We start from the raw sequence: 26844 nt of genomic DNA, 5'->3' as shown, positions 1-26844 counted from the left end.
CTACCAAAATCCCTGATGTCTGCAGCAAGGGAGAATTTGGAAGAAATCATCTCTAAACAGCACTGTAAGCTATGGAATTTTCCCTAGACCATTAAATTTTATTGGTGTTATATTTCCCCTCTACACTGATTTTATCTTGTTACATTTCAAAACAAAACAAACAAAAATCACTAGTGTCTTGGAAAGTATATAAACCCTTTGGCTTCAGATTCAACCTCTAACTAAGGGGGCGTTGGAGGTCTTTGCAGGCACGTTCTCCCTTAAATGCCTTCTGTAAGGTTTCTTCTTCTTTTTTAGGATATATTAACAGTGACAGTTACCAAGCTATCCCAGGCAGTCAGAGACATGATCCAGTCTGGCAATTGCTGTATTTCTATATTCCTTGTTTACTGAGGACCAGGTATGGTCCTTGAAACCTCTCTTGCAAATACGAATGGCCTGGAAGCTCTGAAATAGCCACTATACATTGTTAAACAAATTTGACCAGTATTAAACTGATATTTTTGACCTCAGCAGGAGAAAGTAAGGATAACTGAATCAGGAAAAGATGGAGGAGTTTATCCCTCTGTTCTTGATGTCAGTAGTTAGAGAAGCTTAAAATTACAGAGGTAGCTGTAGGGTTTTTTGATTCTCCTAAGGGCCCCAGCTGGAAACTCATAAATGTTCCTCTCCACAGAAATCCTTAGTAAAAGGCAAAAGATTTATGCAATCTGAAGAAAAACCAGAGACTGAAAACCATTCAAGCTTGTAATCTGCTCCCCCAGCATGAAGAGAACAAATAGTACCTTTCCCAGCAAGACGTCCTACCAACTGAATTCAGTTTATCCACTGAAATCCAGCGAAAGCAGAGAGAGAGAGAGACCAGGGAATAGCTCAAACATGTCAACTGCTGTCATTTGAAAATGCACCATTAATGGAAAGCTTGGGGAGTTGGTTTTAAAGTAACTAAGCCCTTGTATAGTGGTGTATAGTCATCCCCCAACCAAACAATTTTTAAAAGTGTACTTTAACTTGTCCCTCTCTCTTTCAATTTTCTGTTGGTGGAATCCAAATCAAACTTGCCTGACTTGCACAATAATGTTCCCCCTTAATTCATAGTGCTGCATGCTCCTTTTGGGCTGTGAAAATCAGCCTGTGTTCTTTCCATCTCCAGCATCATCGCCAGTAACAAAGAGCCTGCAATTAGAACGTAGCTGCTATTTTTTGTAGTTATTTTAATAGGCGACAGGTTTAAAACAAACATAAGGAAGCTCTTCACAAAATGCACAGCCAACCTGTGGAACTCATTGCCAGGGGATGATGTGAAGGCCAAAAGTATCACTGGGTTCAAAAAGGAATTAGCTATATTAACAGAGGATAGGTCCCACGGCTTATTTTTTGAAAAAATCTTTTGTGGGAGGCAAAGTGAGCTAGTGGGAAGAGCAGTGAACTGGGACTAAGGAAACATGGGTTCTATTCCTAGCTTGGCCATTAGCCAAGATGGTCATAGACGCAACCCCATGCTCTGAGTCTCCTGGATGACAGGGGATGGATCACTCACTAATTGCCCTGTTCTATTCATTCCCTCTGAAGCATCTGACACCAGCCACGAGAATACTGGGCTAGATGGACTATTAGTCTGACCCAGTGTGGCCGTTCTTATGTTCCCCCAAGCCAGAATGCAATCCAGCTCTCTCTTCAGTAGCTGCATTGGCTCGGCTCCGCTAGCATAATGTATTGATCCTCGCCAAAGGTTGCCGTGGTTTGAACCTAGGACTTTCACTCTGACACGGCATTTTTCAGCAAATTTACTATTTGACCAAAAAATCCCATCCAGTTTTACTTGCAAAGTAAACCTTGAATGTGTGATAGCAAAAGGAAAGAATGCTGTCTGTAGAATGAGTTTTAATACAGAATAGCTGTTCAGCAATGAGGCAAAGAGTGAAGAAGTCAGGGTTAAATTAAGAATTCAGCTGGGCCAACATTTTCAGACCCCACTTTTTTTCTGCCAAAAAAGGCAGATTTGTGTTGACAGAAACATTTTGTGAATTTGTGTAAAATTCACCTAATTGTTTCAGTTGAAAACAAAAACAAAAAAATCCCAAACACCAAAATATTTTGTTCTGATGTTTTCGAAACAAAATGTTTTGATTCAAAATAACTTTTTATTTTGAATTTCACTGTAATTTTATTTTTTTAAAGGTAAAAGACCTTCAAAAACAAAACAAAATATTTCAGTTTGGTCAAACAAAACATTTCGTCCCGCATATACACCTCTACCCCAATATAACGCTGTCCTTGGGAGCCCAAAAATCTTACCGCGTTATAGGAGAAACTGTAAAATCGAACTTGCTTTGATCCACCCGAGTGAGCAGCCCCGCCCGCCCCCCAGAGTGATGCTTTACCACGTTATATCCGAATTCGTGTTATATCGGGTCGCGTTATATCGGGGTAGAGGTGTATATATATTTTTTTAACTTTTATTTTTTCAGTTAAACACAAACTTTTCATTTCAGGTCACCTGGAAAGGATTGATTGTTTCGTCTTTTTTTTTTTTTCTTTTTTTTCCTTTTTTTTTGTGGGGGTTGGGGCAGAGACCTAAAAATCAGTTTTTTGCATCGTTCTAGTTAAAAACCATTATTCAATCAGTCTCATTAAGCAGGTGTGATGACTGCCATCTTTACTAGTACAGTCGAGATTGAACTGCAGACCTGCAGAGCTTAAAGCATAAGTATGTCTACACGCTATGTATGATTTCAACTCTGGAGGTCTACAGTAGCTATGCCACTGTAGTGCTGATGCTTCCTACATCAATGGAAGGGGTTTTTCCATCCATGTAGGTAATCCACCTCTCCGAGAGATGACAGCTAGGTCAACAGAAGAATTATTCCGTCGCTCTAGCTGCACCTACAGCGGGGTTAGATCAATTAACTGCGTCGCAGAGGATGTGAAATTTTTCATAGCCTTGAGCAATATAGCTAGGTCAATCTAATTTTTAGGTGCACACAGGGCCAAAGTCTCGACAGTTTGAGCTAAAGAGCCAAGATTCCCCAGCTGGGGGAGGGGGGCTGTGACAGACTCATTTTCTCTGCAGATCTGGCACAGACAGGGTCACTGTCACATGCTCCCACCAACCAGTAGGTTCCAGATTTTATTATGCATCCGCTTTTCAGAGCATGAAGTTTCCTGTTTTGGTTTAAGCTTCAGTTCAAGTTCAAATCTTTTATTACATGCAAACCATCTAATTTACCCGTAACAAGCAACTCCATATCTTTGACTGAATCTTTTGCAATTGCAAGGCATGCATTGCACCTAACAAACAATATACATCTCAGTACAATACTCAGTCATGCCTACCATTGGCTATCAGCAAATTAACTCCACATTATGCCTGGTTACTGTGTATGGAGTGAAAGGCACAATACCTGTGACTGATCTCAGTTGTTGACTCTTGGCAAGTCACTTATCTTGCTGTGTCTCTAGCGCTCCCCACTCACAGGGGTGTTGTGAGGATAAATACATTAAAGACTGTGAAGTGCAGAGATACTGTGTGTTGAGGGCAAGATAAGTACCTTTGATAGGTACCTAAACTCACTGAGGTTCACTGTGGCATTCCGTTCCTGGCAACAGAATCATTTTTGCTGAAAGCTTCAGTGATGGACTTTTTTCGTAGCGTTTCCTCAACCTATTTCCACAATTGTCGATACTTATCTCTTCAGATTTTTCTTTAACCAGCTTTCTATTTAAAAAAGTAAAAGGGGCAGTGTCTGTCTGAAGTTTTGAGCCGATTTTACATCAAGATAGTTTGGGAGTTAAGGAACAAGGAAACCCCACGCTGTTCTCTTACCAATATGATCAGACACCACCGCCCATCTGTGTTTCAAGTTAAAACCTGAAGACGAGCTCTGTGGAAGCTCAAAAGCTTGTCTCTCTCACTAACTGAGGTTGATCCAATAAAAGATATTATCTCACCCACCTCCTCTCTCAAGTTAAAATGGTCAGTCCTGGAACAAAGCACCAACCACTAGTAATAAAATAAGCTTAATTTTATCTTTTAAAGGAGGACTGTCTTGTTTGGAAAATCTTGCAAGTACATTTGACTGCAAAGGTAACCATATTACAACTACTCAGCATTTATATTAGGTAGATCGCAAGTAATGATATATAGCATTAGCCCATCCACATATAGCCAATGCAGTCAATTATTATATAGCATTTTCCATGTATAAATCTCAAAGCACTTTACAAGTGAGCAATCCTCATTCCCATTTTATAAATGGAGAAACTGAGACACAGTGAGGTGAAGCGTCTTGACCAAGGTCATGCAGTTCAGTGGCAGTACTGGGAGGAGAATCCAAGTCCAGGGCCCTCTCCACTGGCTACACTGCTTCTCTCTTTACAGAGCTTTTCACAAAGATGTGTAGTTCTCTCTATATTTTACAGATGGGGAAACTGAGGCACTTGGCGCTTAAGAAACCTGTGAGTCAGTGGCAGACTCATGAATAGAGCTTAAATCTCTAGGGTTTATCTAGGCATTATCCATTTATATCCCTTGTCAAAGTTTGAGAATTTGAAAGGGGTTTTTTAAAATTTATTTACTCATGTTTTATTACTAAATATAGTTGAGACTGGCAACATAAAAGCAGACAGCTGGGAGCTGGAACTCCTGGGTTTTAATCCAGCTTCCAAGAACAAATTGCTTTGCAGCCTTGGGCAACTCACTTTATTTTTCTGCCTCTATATCCCATCTGCAAAACTGGGATATTCACCTATGGTACGTCACAGGGGTGTCTTGAAGATGACTTTATATTTGCAAAGTAGTTTGAAGATTAAAAGACTCTTTACATATTACTGTATCACAGGGAGAAGGGGGGAAATTGCTGGGAATTAAGTTTTTGCCAAGAAAACCAGTTACTTAATTGAAAATTTAAAAATATCTCAAAGCTGCAGTTCGCTTAAGGTTTTAAAAAACTTTTTGCTCCATAACTTATAACTTGGTACTTGCTGCAATGCAGATCTATTATCTTTCTTGTCTTACAATGTGATTTTTCTTCTAGTGTCCTTGAGTTAAGTTCCTTCCTTCACAAACATGTTCAACACATTCAACTGATCTTCTAAGATTATGAAGATCTTCAATTCTCTCAGATCTTTTTTACTCATGCCCTTTGGCTGTCAGGCATTATTTATCAGTATACTGGAACCTTTATTGATAATGATCATCCCTGGGTGAATTCCTTTTAAGAAGGCTGAGGCAAACCTTTCCTCAGAAGTAGAGGAGGTCACGAAAATCTTCTGTTTTCTTTGAATCAGCGAGATTTCCTAGAAAAAAACTCCACGTCGGTAGGTCTGATTCTAGCTTCCATTAAGCTGACAGTCTTTTCAAAGTACACCACATATTACTGCAATGCTTACATTCTTATATGCAAAGCTTTTTATTTACTGAAATAAAAATCTTTAAATAGGAAACTAATTGCCAAATCTGATCCAAAAGCAGTGTGAGCCTGTCAGTTTAACACGCGTTGGATCAATTTGGCACAGATTTTAAAGCCAGAAGGGACCATTATGAACATCTAGTCTGACCTCCTGCAAAGCATGGGCCATAGAATTTAACCAAGTTTTACCTGCATTAACTTCTGGTTCAGCGACAAAAAAGACATCCAGTCTTGATTTAAAGACTCCAAGTGGCTGAGAATCTACCACATCCCTAGATAAGTTGTTCCAACTATTAATTACCCTCACTGCTCATAATTAGCATCTCCTCTTTAGTCTGAATTTGTCTAGCTATGCTTCCAGCTACTGGATCTCATTATGCCTTTTCTGCTAAATTAAATCACAAGTCTGATCACAAGTCTTCTTCCCATACAGGTAATTATAAACCAGGAGCTCAACTTGTTGGTATACCGCTCACTACCATCCAATTAATGTTTGTATTATTAACACAGCAAACCTTTCACCGCTAATTATGGTAACCATGAACTTTCCAGTTCAATACTAGACACAGAAGGGTCAAGCTTTAATACTTGCATCAAGTGGTTCTTATGCAAGACCTATCAGTACTTTATAAATATCACTGAAAGTTGCGCTCTCAATATACGTCAACAAGCAAATTTCAGAATAATCAGCTTTAACCGTTACCTGTAAAGTATTATTTCACATCGTACATCAATACACTTGTTGCGAGAATCACTGTGATGCTGTGCGGAATGACTGGTGCAGCAGAAGGCGCAGCCTACAACTAATTTTACAAAGGTGGTCATCTTCTTGGCTCTCCTCCAAGAGCCATCTGAATGGGAGGTAGGGATCACATTTTTCAGTGAAGTTTAGTAAAAAAAAATGCTCATATCGTGCTTATTTTGGAATGACCAAACTAGCCTGGCTCAGGGAAGCTGGTTAAAGGGTTTTTTTGTGCTGGTTTTTAAGAATCCGTTGTTCACCAAAATTCTGACCAGCTCTAGTCTTTGCTGTTTACAAACTCCTACTTAAAATGATCATTTCCCTGAAAACACCAGCTGACTACTGTGTGAAATAACATTAGCTCCCAGACGACATTGTTATGCTACAATTGCAACTGAAAGAGCTTAACTGGATGGAAAAGCCTTTTGGAAAGTGACTCTCTCAATAGCTGCATTGATAGGGAGAACCCCACAGTCTGAGGAAGCAACATGCAGTTTTGGTAATTGCCTGACACGATAAAGGAAATAATGGAAGAACGGTGAAATCAACTGGCACACAAGCTTCTCACGCAGAACACAGAGACTAGTGTGAAACAAATCTACGCATCATCGGAAGATCTTCAGTGATCTGCAACTCAAAAAAAGGGTCCCACAGAAAGTGGAAACTCGGTCAAATTACAAAGGATGAATATACACAAACACCACAAGCATGTGGTGAAAAAATTAGAAAGGCCAAGGCACAAAACCAGCATAAATTAGCTAGAGACATAAAGGGTAACAAGAAAACATTCTACAAATACAGTAGAAGCAAGGGGAAGACCAAGGACAGGATAGGCCCATTACTCAATGAGATGGGGGAAACAGTAATAGAAAATGTGGAAATGGCAGAAGTGCTAAATGACTTTTTTGTTTCACTTTTCACCAACAAGTTCAGTAGCAATTGGACATCTAACTTAACAAATGCCAGTGAAAATGAAATAGGATCAGAAGCTAACATAGGGAAAGAAAAAATTAAAAATTACTTAGACAAGTTAGATGTTTTCAAGTCACCAGGGCCTGATGAAATGCATCCTAGAATACTCAGGGAGCTCACTGAGGAGATATCTGAGCCATTAGCAATTATCTTTGAAAAGTCATGGAAGACGGGTGAGATTCCAGAGGACTGGAAAGGGCAAATATAGTGCCCATCTATAAAAAGGGAAATAAGGACAACCCGGGGAATGACAGTCCAGTCATCTTAACTTCAGTACCTGGAAAGATAATGGAGCAAATAAAAGTACATAAAAGGTTGTTACGAGGAGGAAGAAGAAAAATTGTTCTTTCACCTCCGAGGATAGGACATTAGAAGCAAGGGGCTTAAATTGCAGCAAGGGAAGTTTAGGTTGGACATTAGCAAAAATTTCCTGTCAGGGTGATTAAGCACTGGAATAAATTGCCTAGGGAGGCTGTGGAATCTCTGGTTTCAGAGTAGCAGCCGTGTTAGTCTGTATCCGCAAAAAGAAAAGGAGTACTTGTGGCACCTTAGAGACTAACAAATTTATTTGAGCATCAGCTTTTGTGAGCTACAGCTCACTTCATCGGATGCCACAAGTACTCCTTTTCTTTTTGTGGAATCTCTGTCACTGGAGATTTTTAAGAGCAGTTTAGACAAACGCCTGTCAGGCGTGGTCTAGATCATACTTAGTCCTGCCATGAGTGCAGGGGGCTGGACTAGACCACCTCTCACGGTCCCTTCCAGTCCTATGATTCTATAATCAGTGCGTAACTTAAGCAATTACATTCGGCATCCATGGAATCTGTCTTGCTCAATACTGAAAACCTCACCCCCTATGATGATTTAACATTTATATTGCAGAATAGCACCTAGAAGTGGAGATGCTGTTGTGCTAGGCACTATACAAGTGTACAGCAAACAACCATTCCTGCCCCCACAGTCGAAAACACGGTGCCCGCAGTAACGCTTCAACGTGCTTAGAGGAGTTTAGTGCCCACTGTGGCAAGGCATCTCCTCTGCCTCTGCAGACTTAGCACTTCCCCCTCTGGTGGTGGCCTGAGGTAAATCAGCCCCACTCCCGACTGTTTTGTCTTCCCCTCCTCTGTGTTTACTTATCCATATTTTCAAGGTAGGCCTGGGGCAGGCCCGAGGGTTGCTCCTCCACCAACCAAAAGAAACAAATCTACAAACACAAAACCCGGGGGGGATACCTTTCCCTGCCCCCTCGCTGAGGGGACGTCGTCCTGTTGTTGGCCCCGGGTGTCCCCTAAGCAGGCACTCAGTTCCAGTTGTTTCCCGGGTGGAGCGAAGAGCAGCCTCCCACCCGGGAGAAGCCTGGCGGCCGCTTGTCTCTCTCCTTCTCTGCCCCCCCCCCACATACACACACAAAAGGAGTTTTAAAAGGTCTCAGGCAGCCCTTAACTGGACTCAGGTGTCCCTAATTGACCTGAGGTAACCCCTTCTCAGCTTGTAGGAAAAAATACCTTTATCACTCTAGGGCTAACATACCTGCCTTCCTACTTTTGACCCTTTGACCCTCACACCTGCACTTGTGTTTTCTTCTGTCATCCCCCATATTTATGAGTCCGGGGGGCAGTAGCTCCTCCCCTCAGGCTACTCCGCCCACTTCCCAGAACCCAACAGGGCCACTCTCTTACCGCCGTCCAGCCTGACTTTGTCATGCCTTTAAGCATTGACCATTCAGAACATCAGTATTTGAGAAATACTTTAAACGGACAGGGTCAGGAATTGAGACTAAAAGGCTGTCCATCAACTAAGGGCCAGACTGTGCTCCCCTTCCCCACATAAAGTAATACCTCACAGTACACGTAGTCCCCTTTGTTTCACATAGACAGGCGCTTCGCAACATGTACACAAGCGCCCTAAGGGTTCTTATGCTCTCAGTTTTGTGTCCTTTTGTTAAATATTCCTGATTCTATATTCAAGAATATTTTCCACCACAGGTATTTATTACTGTAACTAATGAGAACATTAATTGCTTAGTAACTTGTAAAGCTAGAGATGTTGAACTAGCTGTACCACTAAAAAAATCTGCTTTTCATTTACAGGAATATATTTATGTATTAAGATTAATAGTGTCAGATTTTCCTTTTTTCAATGGGGGAATAGTTACCTACCGCCACAATAAACACTGAGTTTTTAAAATATATTTTATTGCCTTTCATAAAAGACTTGAAGTTTCATTTCTTGGAGGTTACATTTAACTGAATTAGGCTCACTCCTGCAAACAAGTAATTATCTGGTAATACTCAGCATTTATCTACAAAGTGCTTCACAAATATTAATCCTCAGCATCCCTACAGAAGATATTCTCTGTTTTCATTAGACTTCAGCTCCTGACAGCCTTCTACCTAGCATTGAAGGATAACACTCCATTTTAGTACAAAACAAAAAATGAATCCACGCCTTGGATGAGAGTCACTTTCTTTGCATGTTTGACTTTGTAGGTAGTGGACATTAATAAAAAGTCAAAGCCCAAGACATTAGCTAATCAGACAGAATAATTCACCTTAAAAGTGTAATATTTAGCTAGGACTGGAAGATGCTGCCAAGTACTTTGGGTACTGTATTTGAATACCAAAATTAGTTGTAATTAGGTCTATGGAATGTCAGATTCCCTAGAAGCAACGTTTATAGGATTATTGCTAAAGGTCTGACTTTGAAATTTAAATACATGGTGCAGATCACTTTTGTATTTTATGAAGCTTTTTCTTATTACAATCCCACTGAATTCTTGGTTAAATGAGAGAAAAGAGATTAATAATAGGAAATTTTTCCCAATTTGAGCAAGAACAAAGAGAAACTCCGAGTTGAAAGACAATATATTTAAAACTGGTAAGAAATGTAGGGTATACACGGAATATCTTCAGTAATATCACTGCAGCATGGCATTATACAATCATAATTTAGTAAGGTTCATAAAAAGATTAGGTGTCTGTATAACAACTACGTTATACCAGCGGCATAGCACCACCAATCCTCAGGCTTCAGGAAAAGGATTGCTGTTGCTTCTTGCATACAAGCATCCCTCCTTACTTTCTTGTTCTGTTTTGCAATGTTGGCCTTACACTAATTTTCATCACATTCAGTAAAATGTAGGCTATTCGAAATAACTACCTGTGACTGGAATTCAAGCTTCAGTTCTTAGTTTTCTCTTTTCTTCTTACAGTTCCCTCATTTTGTCAAGTTTTCACAACAAGAATACTTAAAAAAAATTAGGGCAGTATGTAACGTGATTTCTTTCACTTTTATGTTTGGACTCAAATTTATTTTCTTTTCCCTACTTGCAGTGGTAATATTCAAAATATATGTTGCTGTGCCCTCTTATAAATGAGCGCTAATTCCCAAACATTAAAATAGAGATAATAGGTTTTGGCACTTCACGTCTTCTCCTTCCCTTCCCAAGAGTTTCTTACAGGAATTTCTTCAATTATTGCTAATAGAAGCTAAACCTTTACTATGCTTTTACTATAAAAGCAATTATAAGTAAAAGCATTTAATGTTCAGAAGATTCATCTTATTCTTTACCTCCTCCTGCTATTTATTAGTTTCAGGAAGTAACCACAAGGTATTAGACATTTTCCAGATATCATTAAGTGGTTAATTCATGTTCCCTTCTTCAGACTACACACAATTTCTTTGAACACACAGTTCCAATAAATACAGCTAATTTCTCTCAAGAAGGCATGTAAGAAAAAATGATGGATGTAAAAATTATTGTAGAATAAAAATTATTATTTGAAAGGCCCACAGAGGCTCAAGAACAAAATCAAAGTACAACATAAACAGTTGGACCATAAATCAATGTTGGAAAGGTTTCAGAGTAGCAGCCGTGTTAGTCTGTATCTGCAAAAAGAACAGATAGAATGGAACATATAGTGAGAAGATATATACGTGAGGATACTTAACATGGGGAAAGAGATTCAATTTGTGTAAAGTATCCTCACACCTTGTCAACTGTCTGAAATGGGCCATCTTGATCATCACTACAAGAGCTTTTTTTTTTCTCCTGCTGATAATAGCTGATCTTAATGAATTAGCCTCTTCGAGTTGGTATGGCAACTTCCACCTTTTCATGTTCTCTGTATGTATATATATCTTCTTACTATATGCTCCATTCTATGCATCTGATGAAGTGGGTTATGCTCAAATAAATGTGTTAGTCTCTAAGGTGCCACAATGTTGGAAAGGACACCTATCAATCAGGCCTAGATTTTCAAACAAAGAAGCCTTTTAAAGTCAGACACAAATAAGTGATGCGATTCCCCCACCCCAAGATACTGAACATTCCCACTTCCCACAGAAATTAATGGGAGTTGAGGGTTCTCAACTATTTGAAAAATCTAGCCACTTATTTAGGTGCCTAAACAGGAATTAGGTTCCCAACTAAGCACCAAGCTTGACTTTTTTTCTTCAGGCTCCAGCAGGATAAAGTCCTGACTGATTTCCTCTCTGGTATTGTCCAAAAATACTTTTGACATTGTCATATAGCTGATATCCAACATTTTCAGGGTGACTCAGAATATATTTCTGGCAGAAAAGAAAGATTAACGAGCACTGCACTATTAAATCCACTTTCAACGATTTATTCACAAGTTGTCACTGTTGTTGTCATTTTGCTAAACTTGTATTTGTATCCTTGTTACCGTGTACAAAGGTTCAATCCTTTTCTGACAATATTAACATTAAAAAAATAGGGTTCCTAAGGAGGCAAAGTTTCTTGCTTTGCCTCCATAAATCTGTAAGTAGGAATTCAAGGTATCAATAGACAAACATAAAAAACAAACCAATACGTACAAAACTAACAGTGTGCATCTTGTCCGTGATTTGGATCAGTTAAACACCAACTTGGAAATGAATCCCTTGTTCTCAGCTCCTATTCTGGATCCTGTGACCTGGCTTAACCGATGTGAAGTTTGTGTTAGCATGTATAACTCAAAAGGCACTCAAAGGTCACAAGTTCCTGAGCTTAAGTGGGATACAGATTCCCAATGAAAAGTTAAAACAAGATGTTACAGAAAGCCAAAAAGTTAAAAAAACCCTGATATCTGGTATACACAAATATGTTAGGAGTCAACTGAACCCTTGCTGAAAATTGTGGTTATGTCAACAGAAAGACTCATAAGGGGTGGACAATACACCTTTGTAGACTTCTCGGTACATCCAAAAAATGCATTTCCGAATGAACTTGTCCAAAAATTTCAGACTTGTCTTTCTTACTGTTACTAAAAAATGAGGAACAGAAGATAAAAAATATTTTCCACAAAGTTTAAAAAAATGGCCTAAGACCAAGAAAAACAAATATACATATGACATGTGGAAGGCTTAAAAACTAAAATGGGTCAGAAAAACTGTACAACAGTTAAATAACTACAAGGAAAATAAAAGGAAAACGTAGCCCTGATGTAAGGGCCACTGGAGTCAGTGGAATTTGGAGCTTGCTATTTACAGTTCTGTTACAAAAAGAGCGCAACCCAGTGGTTAGCAATGGAAAGGCTTTTTTTACCCAAATCTAACAAGTAATCTGGAATTTTACAAAGAGGTTAGTAACATTTCATTCACACAGATTCACTTTTATCAGTTAGGCTCAGATTTTGCCCCACCGCCCCCCAACAACAACAACAAAAAACCAGAAACAAACAAATCTGTAACAGATTTCATACAAACTTGGAATGGCTGTTCTCTGCTAATGTAGAACAGAAAATACACGTGAAAAAATGTATGGTATAACTAGTTTTAGCCTATGTGGTTTCAGATCTTTTTTTCAGATATGCATAGGAATATACTGAGGATAAAAAAGTAGCTGTATATATTTATCTGCTACAGTATAAGGCCTTTGTTTATTTCTCATAGCTCTGTGTGTAAGCAGGGCATTAACTTAAAGCAGGCATACAGTTATAAAAGTGCTATTGTGTTCCACTAAACAGGTCTCTCAGTTTTCTGGGCTATCTAGCAGCCCGTCACTCTCAGTTCTCTTCTCTGGTGATGTATATAGGAAGTTACAGCAGATATACAGAGGGAAGATCAGAAGTCTGCTGTCCAAGTTCATTACTACTTGTTCCTGTAAAGCAAATATGAAGGAACATTTTTAAAGAGGTTTAGAACAATAATTCATACTGCTGAACAAAAATAAAGCGTGGTACATAATTTAGAAGTGCTAGAACAGATTTGAGTGAAACAGCAAACGACTGGAGATTCCATTTAATTGTATGTTACCACCAAAAAGAAGATGGAAAACATCACAGAACTTAAAACATTTTACAAATTCATAGCACTGGGTATGAAGAAAAAAAAAAAACCAATAATGAATCCAAGGTTATATAATTCATTCCCTCTCCTTCACTACACATGACTAGCCACCCGAAAATGAATAGTTTTATCATACCTCAACTTTGCCAAAACATTCTCTACCCTGCCAAGCCTCTCCCTATCTCACTCTCTCAATCCCCTTAAATCAGCGACAAGGATCAGTCAGTGCAGGCGGTGGCCAAACCATCAGAGAGTCTCCCCGGGCAATCGCCTACCATTTAGAGGTTTCAGCAGACTGGATAATCTAGCTTATTATAACTAGGAGGGGCTAAAATTTCTTGGTAGTGGAACTAGTCAAAACATTTTTGGCGGTCACCCTCAGAATGAATCTGGACCCACTGAATTTGGAAATTTATCCGATAGGAATATTTGAAATTTACAAGGAAACAATACCTGTGTGCATGTGCCACACAGACATTGCCATAATCAGGAAATAAGGGAACCAATAGTAAGATATTGTATATGAAAACATGCTCCCTTGCCTAGACTATTGACCCAAAAGTGGAGATCTATGCGTTATCTTTAAAAGAAAACAAACCTTAGCAACAGGGTTACAAGACAATGAATTCCAATCAGGGTCCACATGACAGTCATGTGCCAAACTCTGCAATTTATTCCTAACACCAAGATTTCAAATTAGTCCTGAATTTGTCCTTTACACAGGTAGGTGCTAACAGACATTTATTTTCAATACTCAGTAATATACTGTAATGATTAAAAACACAAGATCTGCATAGATTTTAATATTTAATATTAAGCTACTTGCTACTAAAATTGGAAAAACTGCGCCAATTGTATCTACAAATTTTGTTAACAGTCTAATGTTATTTTTGGCTAGCTATGAAAAGGTTCCCTCTCACTAGCTTGTTAAATCAAACCTGGTTAATTTCTCAAGTGTTAGAATTCTGGTTAACTATCATTCTTAAAGACATTAAGATAAATGGTGTGTATCCTCAGCAGCACCCTGAGAATTTCATTACAGCCACGAACGAAATCCAACTAAATATTCTGATTTAGTTCTCCCATTTAAACTAGAAATATTAACTTCCATTATGTGTGGCAGAAGCATTTTAAAATTTCATGTCTGCAACTACAAAATGTAATTGAATTATTTTTTAAAGGTCACTGATGATTTTCTCAATGTTCTTGATGATTTAGACTATTACTAGATTTTAAAAAAAGACACACAAACATACCTGATCTTTCTCAAGGGTCAGGATCTGATATCCTGTGGTTCTACTGCAAATAAGTTTTCCATTGTTATCAAAAGAGGCTAGACGTAGCCTAGGGGTATAATGAAAGTTAAATTACTTGATTTAGCCTCCTGTAACTTTTTTTTTCTGAGGCTAAAGGAAGAAGTCAGCTTCTCACAGGGAGACAGGAGCACACATTGTCATAAAGCATATTTTGTGCCAATGAAGTTGTCATCTGTTAATGAACCAATTCCAGTACGAAATCAGTTGAAATACTGGCTTTAAACATATTTTTCAGTGAAATGAATGGTTAGCCATTCTTCACCTGAACGCAATGTTTCTCCGTGGTTGCAGACTGACTGATCCACTGCATGGCTGATTCAGTGTGTTTCTTTTGAAAATGATGTAGCGATTTGTATACGTGACAAGCAGATCAAAGCCAAAGTTGAATCCAGTCCATCGCCAGCAGTACTAAAGAACAGAGAAAACATGTAAGACCTATTTTATTTCAATGGGCTATACAAGTAAAAATATAGCACATTTCACTCTGAAGGATCCCAAAGCACTTCATAGCCTTACATACAAAGGCCCAAAATCTGCATCTGATCCACATATCCCAATATCTGCATGAAGTCCTACTGAAACAGTGAACTCTGCATGGGCACAAGTGTCCGCTCAGACAGATGTGATTGAAGAATCAGGGATTACTTCACCTGCCACTGAAATGCAGCCACTTCTGGGGTGCGACACACCTATCTTACTTCACATAACAAACTTACAGACCAGTTTCTGTACACCTCATAGGAGCACTGCCAGCTGGAAACAGAAGAGGTGTTTAGATAGGATAGTTACGCAATTGCCTACATTGGAATTTGGTTAGGCCACAAGCTTTAGCAGCCACCTAACCCTTACATAGAGCCATGGAATTATACACAATCAGGTTTCAATTTAAAACCATCTGTCCATAAAAGATTTTATAATGCACCAATTGCCAGAGGATCTCTAGGCAACATAACTCCAGAGCCCTCTGGACCATGGGTTAAATATACGCATGAAGTGATTACTTCAAACAACAGATCCTTCAGTTAAATGATTTTAGCGTGCAGTTGGGAAACACGTCCTTCACCTTTCTAATGCTCTTCCATAAGGCCTGCTATATAAGGATATAAACACGATATTCCTGTATTAAGAACTAATCTTTAGATGTTTACTACCAAATTGTGATGTAATCTTGAGCATTAATGAGTTCTATTGCAGAAGGTGACCAAAATTGGCACTGTGGGGTTCCACGTTTAATGTCAGTGATTTGCATAATATGCTCAGTTTATGGAAGTAAATATATCTTTGTCCAATTGCCAGCCCTGAAAAGTCAATCTGCGACCTGAGAGGCAAGCAAAGTTATTTCCTTGTCACGCCCCGTCACCAATGAAGTTTTCTAAAGCCAAATTAGGCCAGACACCTAGTCAACTGTATTATCTTCAAACGATCCTCTCAGGCGCACCTGGACAGCCTCAATCTCTTCAAAAGCTTTGCTCAGGTGTAAATAATCAGAATTAAACACACAATTCTGTATAAGAAGAAATTACATACATCTTTGCAGGTGCGTTGCTTCTCCAGAACAGTGTCACTTTTCAGAGTAGAACTAATATTTTACAGATGATGTTATGCACACTATATTTAAAATTGTATTTTAAAAAAATTAATGATTTCTATTACTTTGCAAAAGTCATAATTAAGCATCTCAGGAGTTTCAAACAATAACAACTTCATTTCCCCCCCCTCTAAAAACGCTACACATTCAGACTTTGTTTTATAGTACTATCATGATGACTTTAGTAGTATTTTGCTAGAAACTAGGAAAGCTGACAAGCATTTCAAGAAGAAGGAGCTTTGTTTATTTGTGAAAATATCATTTCCATTAAAATCTTCCTTTTTGGTGCAGTTTCTGAAAAAAGCCACTGAAGACAAAGTTTCTGAAAATATGTAACACTTTCGAGATAGCTTAGTTTTGTACAAATTAAGATATAGTTTATACATACATCACCATCCTTTGCAAGCTTCCTACCACACCTCATGCTGTTTCCTTCAAGTTCTTCTTTATTAATTTCTTGAGGCCTATGAATGTATGAAGTAGACCATTTTGAGAATGATTTGACAATTTATTGTTCACTTGTAAGAAAGAAAGATCACAGCAGCAGCAAGAAAATGCTCTGTGGAATTTTAGCATAAGTCAGCTCCTAAATCAGAAAACAAGTCAGATTCTTATTGTATTTTTATCGGATATGCTTTTACTAAATATAAGCCTTCCAGTTCAGTTTTTTGTCTGGCTCTGGCTTCTAGCTCAGTTCTGCTTCTGAATTGAGCCAATACATGTCAGTGAGACAAAACCTGACTGAAAACCACCCAATTTAAAAAAAATAACAGTTTCTTGCATTTCTCCAGCCAAATGAAAAATAAGACATTGAAAGCTTCTGCCTCAAATATTGAATGTTTTTAGTAACATACATAGATTCATAAAACAAGGTAAGTGCCCTGAGGGCACATTCAGATCAAGGAACCCTGTTACAATTCAGCTGAAGTTTATAGCATTGATGGGAGTCTAACCATGTTGCTGCCTAACGGGGCTAAATGACATGATCTATTCAAACGACTTTTTACCTGTACTGTAAGGACGACAAGTGGGACAAATGGGATGCAAATGGGTTCTCTGATTTTGTTATTTTTGTAATGTAGACACACTCTGACAGTATTTACCTGCAATTCAGAAGGACTACATACAGACAAAAAGAAAAGGAGTACTTGTGGCACCTTAGAGACTAACCAATTTATTTGAGCATGAGCTTTCGTGAGCTACAGCTCACTTCATGCTCAAATAAATTGGTTAGTCTCTAAGGTGCCACAAGTACTCCTTTTCTTTTTGCGAATACAGACTAACACGGCTGTTACTCTGTAACCTACATACAGACAGATCATCTACCAGAATAATAATTGGACCCTCCAAACTAACAGGTCGTATAAATTACTGTTGCCATCTGTGGGACTTTGCAGAAAAGCAGTGTAATCAAGAGCACCTAAGCATGCTAAATTACTCTTAAAAATTCAAAAGCAGTCTGAAACAGCAATCAAAATAGTAACAGGCCACTTACTGCATTTCTTGCCATTATAAACACACGCGTGTAGCTACAGAACTGAAAATATCAACTAAGTAATCTGTGGCCTTTTTCTAGATTTTATAAAGAACACTAGTCATAGAAGATTAAATACTTTATAAAGAGATTGTTAATTGGGACAATTAAGTGGGATATAAACATAATAAAAGTCTACAAAATTGGCCCTCGAGCTCCTGCAAGGGACCGGGGTCTGGGACCTGCCCCACTCCATGCAGCTCCCAGAAGCAGCGACATGTGCCCCCTCCAGTTCCTACACACAGGGGCAGGCAGGGGGCTCCGCACGCTGCCCCCACCCCAAGCGCTGCCCCTGCAGCTCCCATTGGCTGGGAACCGCAGCCAATGGGAGCTGCAGGGGCGGCGCCAGTGGACAGGGCAGCATGCAGAGCTGCCTGGCCGCATCTCCGCTGCTTGAGGTAAGTGCCACCTGAAGCCTGCACCCCTGACCCCCTCCTATGTTCCAACCCCCCGCCCCAGTCTTCATCCCCCTCCCGCCCTCCGAACCCCTCAGTCCCTGACCGGAGTACTCTCCTGCACCCTGAATTCTTCATTTCTGGCCCCACCCCAGAGCCTGCACACCCAGCTAGGGCCCTCACCCGCTCCTCAACTCCCAATTTTGTGAGCAGTCATGGGCCGCCATACAATTTCCACACCCAGATGTGGCCCTCACCCCAAAAAGTTTGCCCACCCCTGTGATAGTCGGTCAAATACGTTACCAATTACTGGCAATGAAGACGTGCACTGTGGATACAGAATTTCATTCTTTCTGGCAGAATAGTGGTTAGTTTTCAAAATCATTAACAAATTAAGTTTCTAGTTATACATTAAGCTCTTTTTACTAGTCCCTCCAACTAGCTACAAAAATTCAAAAAGCTTAACCATTCAACAGTTTAAACTAACCACTTAGACAGCATTACTCCTTATTTACTCCTTCACATAACTGAAGGACCAGGGGTCACCCAGTGAAATTAATAGGCAGCAGGTTTAAAACAAACAAAAGGAAGCACTTCTTCACACTACCTGTGGAACTCACTGCCAGGGGATGTTGTGAAGGCCAAAACAATAACTGGATTCAAAAAAAGAATTAGATAAGTTCCTGGAGGATAGCTCCACTGACTATTAGGCAAGATCACTGGGGATGCAACCCCATGCTCTGGGAGTCCCTAGCCTTTGACTGGCAGAATCTGGGAGTGGACAACAGGGGATGGATCACTCAGTAACTGCCCTGTTCATTCCCTCTGAAACTCCTGCAATTGGCCACTGTCAGAAGACAGTATACCAGGCAAGAAGGATCACTAGTCTGACCCACTATGGCTGTTCTTATGTACCAAAAAGTAGAACAGAATTTAATTCTGAATATTTACCCAGATAAAAAACTAAAGTGGAAAATTAAAGTAGACTAATCTGCAGCTTCTGTCATTTCCCTTGAACTACTGTAGGCACAAAGATCTATTTCAGCACACAAAACTACATTAATGCTAACATAAAAAGTAAGCCTACTTCAGGTTTACTGTAGGTAAGACACGTTTTGATGACTGGATCCAGTACTATGTGATAACAGCTCAAACGTTTCAAGAAGAGTGAAGAAAGTTCACACCCCTTTAGTTGCAAACTACTTTACTGAAGTGGGAAGGGTTGTTACTTCTGGCCTCTCAAGTATAGCAAAATGTTGAATTATGCAGCACTGCTCTAACATCCCACAAGGGCAGTAATGTGTATGAAGAGTAAAATACACTTAATACAAAATCATTTTCATTTCTGTAGTCTCAAAATAGCACGTGCCCCATTAATACATGCACCAGATGGGATATGAAAATAAAACTACATCACTTCATGAAGCTCTGTAGGTGACAAACAGTTTTCACATATTGTTCAATTACTGGGTTTGTGGTTTTGGTTAACTCTTCAGGAAATGTCAAATACTATAGTGTCTTATAGCTGCACCTATCAAAGAAAGAAAGAGACAGAGAGAAAGTTGAGCTGGGAGCAGGGCAACTGGCCTGGATGAAATATGGGGAAATTTCTGATCATCAAGTTATTCTTTTACTCACCCATTTGCCTTCTAACTTCCAGATACCTTCCTTCCTACATAGCAATACCTGGCATCTCTTTTCTTATTTGAAATGTTAATTAAGGACCCCAGCTGCCTCTGTCCTGGGTTCCAGGTGGATGTGTTCTGCTGACAGGCAGTGGAGCCTCTCGAGTTGCAAATCAAAATCTGGTTCTCTCTGGGATTTGTAATGTCACAGACCAAATCCCAAAATGAGGAAGTACTAAAACATAGCACCGAGGGCAGTATCTCCCTCCTACACAATCCCAGAGCAGAAAGGGATAGGAAGAAGAGATTACCTAGTTTTACTAAAACCTGGACAAAACGCTGTTCAATAAAATTAGCTAGAGAATCACTGAAAAATCCCTGAGACATCTGATTTCCTTATACAAACCTACACAATTTTCACTGATAAAGCGAAGAAATTATATTTGCCAAATCACTCTCCAGCTCTACCCAACATTAAACAAATACATTATAAGAAAGCTATCAACAGAATAAATGATGCAGAAAAAACTAAAATCTACATTTGTTCTGAGACGTCTGGATTCATAGACAGTAGTACTAAAGGCTTGTTGAACACAATTTTTTCTGTTACATTAAACTGCTTAATTGTTTCAAAATGTTAAGCTAACAGCTTCTCTTTTCACTTTAGTTTTGGATGTGATCAAGAAAGGTATCAAAAAGCCTTTGTTTAGCAGTACATATCAGATAGACATTAATATTAATAAAGTAAATTCTTCAACAGCAACAGCAGCACTGAAATACCCTTAAGTGAGATTAGCTTTGTCTGCCTCGTTTTCACTGTCTAATATTTGACTTCATACTAAGCTCTGGCTCTGCTCCTCCTCTTTCTTGATGTCTAAAGCCTAATAACACAGCTGTAACACTCACTGTGCAGTGTTTTACTAAATGCCAGATACACTACAACTCTGGCATTTTCTACCTGGAAAAATGTTCAGTTCTCGTAATACACTTTATTTAATGTAAGATTAAAGAGTAGTAAAAAAACCTCATAACTGCATACTTCATTTGCCCTTCTAAGATAATGCTGTTGCCATGAAGAGGCATCTGACAAGCAAGTTTAAAAAAACAACAACAAGCATTCCCTAGCCTAGCTAGTACATGCACATATTTTCTAAAATGACAGATGCTGGGTTGGCAGAACTGATGCAAGAAAACCGAAGTAAAAAGGGAGACAAAAGGCAGGCCACAAAACTAAGAGTGTTAGTTACCTTTATAAATAAGAACAGTTTTAGAAAGCCCTCTAATACTGAAGAGGCTACAAAGCAACATTATCCTCTCCCTTCTCCCCCTGTTTTGCCTCAGTTATCATATCTATAAAGAAATGAAATGACCTGTTCAAGGTCAGACAGCAAGTCAGTGAATAAAAGGAATAAAACACAGTTCTCCTGGCCTCCAGCCCTATAACTCCACACCCTAGACCTCAGTGAACATTACCATATAATATGCTCAGATACTGAAATGACTGTTCCAATGGCAGTTATAACATTATAAGGGACAGCGCATTAACACTTTTTAGCTTCTAATGATCAGTGTTATGCTAAACAAGCAATTTTATATCTGTTATTCTGATAAACGTACTCCATATCAAAGAACTCTCCAACTCTGAACTACAGGGAAAAGTAAAGTAATTACCATTTTGTTAGATGGTTAGCCAGAACAGGGACACTTTGATCACTCAGATTACATCCTGGATTAACCAGTTTATTTTTGAGGTGGAAGGGCCATCAACTCCATGTAGCTGAAAGCACCTGAATAAAATGTATTATCCCTGGGGAGCCAACATAAAACTGGGTCTGTAATGCCAATGGGGACAGGGAAACGAAGTCCAGCATTGCAAACAGCACTATAATATGGCTAGGAAAGAGACTGCACAGGAAAAGGCTAGGGACACAGTTCAAAACTCCAATATGTGGCGACACTATCACAAAACAAACAACTTGGGAGCCAATTCAGAAAAAAAGATATCTGGCTTCTATGCTATGCAAGTTCTTTAAGATTCCCAACTAAAACAGCTATCACTAGTGACTTGCAAAGAAGCAACATACTATTTTCTAAATAAGAATCTAAAGATTTATTTTTGAAAATAAGAAAAATTGGAACAGAATACAAAGGAAGGACTGTAGTCACAACAGTTGACAGAAAAAAATGCTTCTCATTATACACATTTGAAGGCTGAGAGTTATCCCTCCACTATTTACCTAATTAAAGATAGTTCTACAAACTTGTTCAGCCTATACACCTTCCCTTGTCCATCCAGCCACATGGAAGGGGGAAAATAAACAGGAAGGATAAATTTAGCTTCTGCATAGTTTTCATTTTTTCTTAATCCATGTTCAAAATTGATTACTATATCACTCTTTCACATCCTCAAAGCACATATGCAATACTAGTGGTGACAAATACTGACCAGTATAAAAAAAACTTGGAAAATAATGTCCACCTATAAAGGCATATTAGAGAAAACAAGTTCTTACAGTCTTATTTTGCAGATGACAAAAAATTGACCAGATGAAAGTGAATAAAATAGATTGTTCCACGAAGAATTGGATGTGGCTGAAGTTTAAAATACTGATTTAGGTCTAATTTTCTCATTTTGATGTAAACGCTAAACATTTATGCATATCGGAGTCTATACCAGAGAAAGATTCTACTTAAAATAAGAAATAAAAGAAAACCTTTAATATACCTACCCAATATCATTGTCTTGTTCTGCTCTGAGCATGGCAAACCACTGCTGTTTGTAAACAGAGGACAGCCATTCTAAAATTAAAAAAATATATAAATAAATGTGGAGATTTCTTTGGAGGTGGGAAAGGGGATATTTACAGAACATTTAAAATAAGGAAATAAAATTACACTGAGATGAAAAAGTTTTGTATTCATTAATTAAACAGCCAATTCAAATCCAGTCAGTCAACTGATTATTTCACTGATATACCCATCTTTAAGACTTAACCTATTTTAAGTTGCAAATACCAATAAAATAACCCTGCTCAAAATGACGAAGTAACTTATAACACTAAATGCATCTTTTGTTATCAAATCAGCACCATTCCCTCTGAAATAAGCATATGACTGAACAGATTTTTTTTGCCCCCATGTGAAAAAGAACGGTTACAAAGGGGTTGAAATGCAGTTAAACTATACCTTACTGGTATATAGCATTCTTCACACAATGCATTAAATGAGTCAAATATAGCTACACTCAAAAGGAAATGGAAGAATAATGCCTATTTCTTATATAAAGCTTTTCATCTGTACATCTCACAGCCCTTCACAATGTTCAATGTATTTATCTATACAACACCCCTGTGTGGTAGGAAAGCATGATCATCCCCATTTTACAGATGATCTGAGGCACAGAGAGGCTAAGTGACTTGCCCAAGATAACACAACAAGTCCATGGCTGAGCAGGGAATTCCCCATACCCTAAGCCAATGCCCTAACCACAGGACCAAGGATGCAACTATTGGGGAAAATTAGAGAAAACTGATATGTGGGGTTTTGTTGTAAGAGCAAGAGGAAGGTTTTACAGCTATCAGTTTTACAAGAAAAACAGGACAGTTCTAAGGCAAACATTAAAGAGACAGTTAAAAGCTCAATGGCCTAGAAGAGAGGAACCCAGTTCAATGTAGAGCGGAACCAGTTCCACTGTGAAGAGATGAGAGAAGGGGCAAAGAGGCAGGTGGGTGAAGTCAGGTGTAAGGTAAAGACAGTCTAAGGGAAGTTGGGGGGACAATTCAATGATTTAAATAGGGAGTCAACAAAGGTGGCAAAAGGAAGGGAAGAATGAAAAAAGCACTCAGGATCCCCAAAATTTTAGACACAAAGGATTTAGGACTGATAAGGGACCGATACTGACTCTACTAACTTCAATGACAAAACTCAGTCTTCAAAAGGAAGCAAGCCTGGACCCAAAAAGAATAAAAATAATCAATGGAAACTGAAAGCTATAAAAATGATTTCAGCAAAACCACAATAAAAAGGAAGAAAAACTCTGGAAGAGTTCTGGAGAAAGAGAGGAGGAGGGAAAAAAGGCAATTTGGTGTCAAGGGTAATTTGGAAACAAGAGGATTTGCTTTTAAATATTTTATTCATTTTTATATTTCACTTTATTTTAATGACTTGCTTAGCACATGAAAGGCGTGAACAAGAGGAACTTTGTAAGTTAAAAATATTGTTCTGGAACTCTTGAGCAAAGTTACCAGACGAACTACAATACCAAAATGGTTAAAACAGATTTGCATTTGTATTACAGCAAAGACAAGATTTTATTCTAAAACTTCAGTGGCAAATGCATCACTGCCTTTTTCTCTCATTGTGCCCGGACACCTGCAGTACACAAAACAAAATTTGTAGCATATCTTTCAACCACTCAACAAAAGATTGTTTACATTAAACAGAATTTAATCTGGAACTATCTAAAAAGATTTACATTACAAAATATATTTTCTGAACTCGGAGAAGTACTCCTCAGGTACCACACAATAACTTCAAAATTTAGTGATGACATCCAATCACCAAAGTTGTTCAAACACACATCACATGTATTTATCAAACCTCTTCTCAAAATGAGAAGAAAACAACTATCTGACTAGGTTGTCTGAGTAAAAAGTATTAATGGTTTACAAATGTAAGAAATGTTCAAGTCCACAAATGTATCTTCATTCAGCATTTAAGATAAAATTTATAGACTTGTAACATGGTTAAGAAAAAAAACAACTTTCTTCATTTGGTTTTTTGAAACAGACTTCACATAAAACAATTGTCTTCACGTAACGAAACTAGAGAGTAAACGATTCACACTTATTCTCACTGTGGACCACATCCTAAGAAGCTCTCTCAAAGACTAATTCCCCTCTCATCTGCAGTCATATACACATTCGTACATCAACTTCAGCAATTGCTGGCCACAGTTTAGGAACTGCTCAGTCAAGTCACGTTAGTCAAATCATAAACAGCTTATTCTAGAAGTTCTCATCCATTTGACATCCTGCACAACCAAACCTCAGCATTAATCATTTGCCTATCACCTTTCTTACCAGACTGATAAAGGAAAGCAGGATAATCTTCTTACACAAACTGTTTTCCTTCTATTTTGCTCTCAGTGAGAAGACCAAAACACACAATATGTCAAAAAACCACCCCACAAGCAGCATGTCTTGTAATGACTTCAGGAAACCAATTTCCTTCTTGTAGCAAATAGATACACAGAAGTGACTTCTAGTTCTGTGTTCAGACCACCCTTTTTCTAGAATGAACAAGAAAATGCTGAAAAGATTTTTCTAGTACAGATATCTTACTCCATGATAGGTAAGAAATATTGATGTGAACTGGTGTGGTCCATGCTTGAGCACCACTATGTTTTGCTGAAATCTTGTTCATGTATTTATAACACTTATTTTACTCAGATCCAATTGCTGGAATTCCGTTACAGTATCTGAAATCGATCTCATTAAAATAAAAAGATTTTAAAATGAAGTTAATTTTAAATTTTCCCAAATAAAATAAAGTGAAAGGATCCTCGCCATATATTATACATCCAGGAATCATGATACCTTGAAGTCTACATTTATAATTTGGTGTATTGTGAAAAGACGACGACTTACAGGACCACAGCATAACTGGATTTCTCCAACTTCCTCTGCACTAATCCTGACAAAGTAATGGAGGGAAGAGGAGGGTCATTAAGGGGGTAGGGGTTCTGAAAGTTCTTTCAAATAAATTTCAAACAAACAAGCAGTATTTATTTACTTAGCGTGTGCAGTCGTCTAGCCAAGCGATATCATCTTCAGTGGCGTGATGCAGTCCTTCTAGGCCACCGCTGAACCAAGTCAGCAGACATTCATCAACAACATGCGTCATCGTCTGTGCTGCACCGCAGCTGCACAAAGAGCTGTCACGAAGGCCCCAGCGATACTGGTTGGCTGCTCAGAGACCTTGCCCAGTCTGGAACCTGTTCAACAGGTACCTTTGGCGACAGGGCAGATCAAAACCAGGCAGGCAAATTGTGGGGTCGCCAGACAGTTTCCGCCCTAACATCTTGGCACGGCGGATGAGACCATAAGGGGCAACGTGACAGCAAACGTGCAGCTGGTGGCTTAAAAAGGTCATTGTGCAGTGGCAGGCTTGGGTTGGCACGTACTTTCTCCAGTAACTTGCCAGTCACAATCTCTCATCTGATATGAGGAAGGACAATATTGCTCAGAACTGGAAGCCAGGGGAGTGGAGTCAGAAGCAGGGTGCCGGAGACGATACTCATTGTGACATGTAACTGCATATCCACCAGTTTGGTGTGTGACGATCGACTCCAGACTGGCGTGCAGTACTCCACCACCGAATACAAGGTGGCAAGAGCTGACCTCCGCGAAGTTGGAGCACGACGAACCTTCCAGTTTGCCAAGAAGATTGTTATGCGTCTTAACTTTAGCTGCTGTCTTCTTCAGGTGGGCATGGTAACTCAGTATGCAGTCTAAGGTCACATCTAGATAGACCGGTTCTACTTCATGCTTCACCTTCTGACCATTCAGATAAACATTCAGTTCTCGGGTTGTGCTGGCGTGATGAAGATGGAACAAACTGGAGACTGGTTTTATAACAAGCAGTAAGGGAAGGTAGTACAAGATTTAAGTGAAGTGGTTACGGTGGTAACTGACCGTATTTATAATAATTTTTTTTTGGAGAGGTACTTTACTCCTAAGTACCCAAAATCTAGCTACAATTAACCTTTTAGTTTCTTGCAGGTGTCACAGCAGAATCAAGTTTTCAGGAACGATCCTGCTCAAAGTGTCCTTTCTGTGTTCAGGGTGTGGAGTCAAAGGCGAGGAGATGACTGAAGAAGCTGACACCACTAACAAGGTAAAAGGGTCAGGGCAACACAATAAGAAGAAAGAACAAACAAGGGGCACAGTTAGTGCCAAGAAAGTAGGGT

The 26844-nt window shown here is 39.0% G+C and overlaps 1 protein-coding gene and 1 pseudogene across 2 annotated transcripts in view; both read right to left on the bottom strand.

Annotated features, from left to right (window-relative positions):
- Window positions 1–644: 644 nt before the first annotated feature.
- Window positions 645–730, bottom strand: LOC144257818 (U5 spliceosomal RNA; annotated as a pseudogene).
- Window positions 731–11737: 11007 nt separating this feature from the next.
- Window positions 11738–26844, bottom strand: part of GMCL1 (germ cell-less 1, spermatogenesis associated) — a 30668-nt gene continuing 15561 nt past the window's right edge. For both annotated transcript variants that reach the window (XM_077805625.1, XM_077805626.1), the window contains exons 10-14: window positions 22604–22673; window positions 16709–16784; window positions 14995–15140; window positions 14673–14760; window positions 11738–13228 (exon numbers count right to left, since the gene is read on the bottom strand). In XM_077805625.1, coding sequence (XP_077661751.1) covers window positions 13100–13228; window positions 14673–14760; window positions 14995–15140; window positions 16709–16784; window positions 22604–22673 — 509 coding nt within the window. In that variant the 3' untranslated portion in view covers window positions 11738–13099. The remainder of the gene's footprint in view (window positions 13229–14672; window positions 14761–14994; window positions 15141–16708; window positions 16785–22603; window positions 22674–26844) is intronic.

Source organism: Eretmochelys imbricata, chromosome 26, assembly GCF_965152235.1.
Source record: "Eretmochelys imbricata isolate rEreImb1 chromosome 26, rEreImb1.hap1, whole genome shotgun sequence".
Taxonomy (NCBI): domain Eukaryota; kingdom Metazoa; phylum Chordata; order Testudines; family Cheloniidae; genus Eretmochelys; species Eretmochelys imbricata.
Note: the sequence above shows the minus strand (reverse complement) of the source record. Positions and strands in the feature narration are given on the sequence as shown.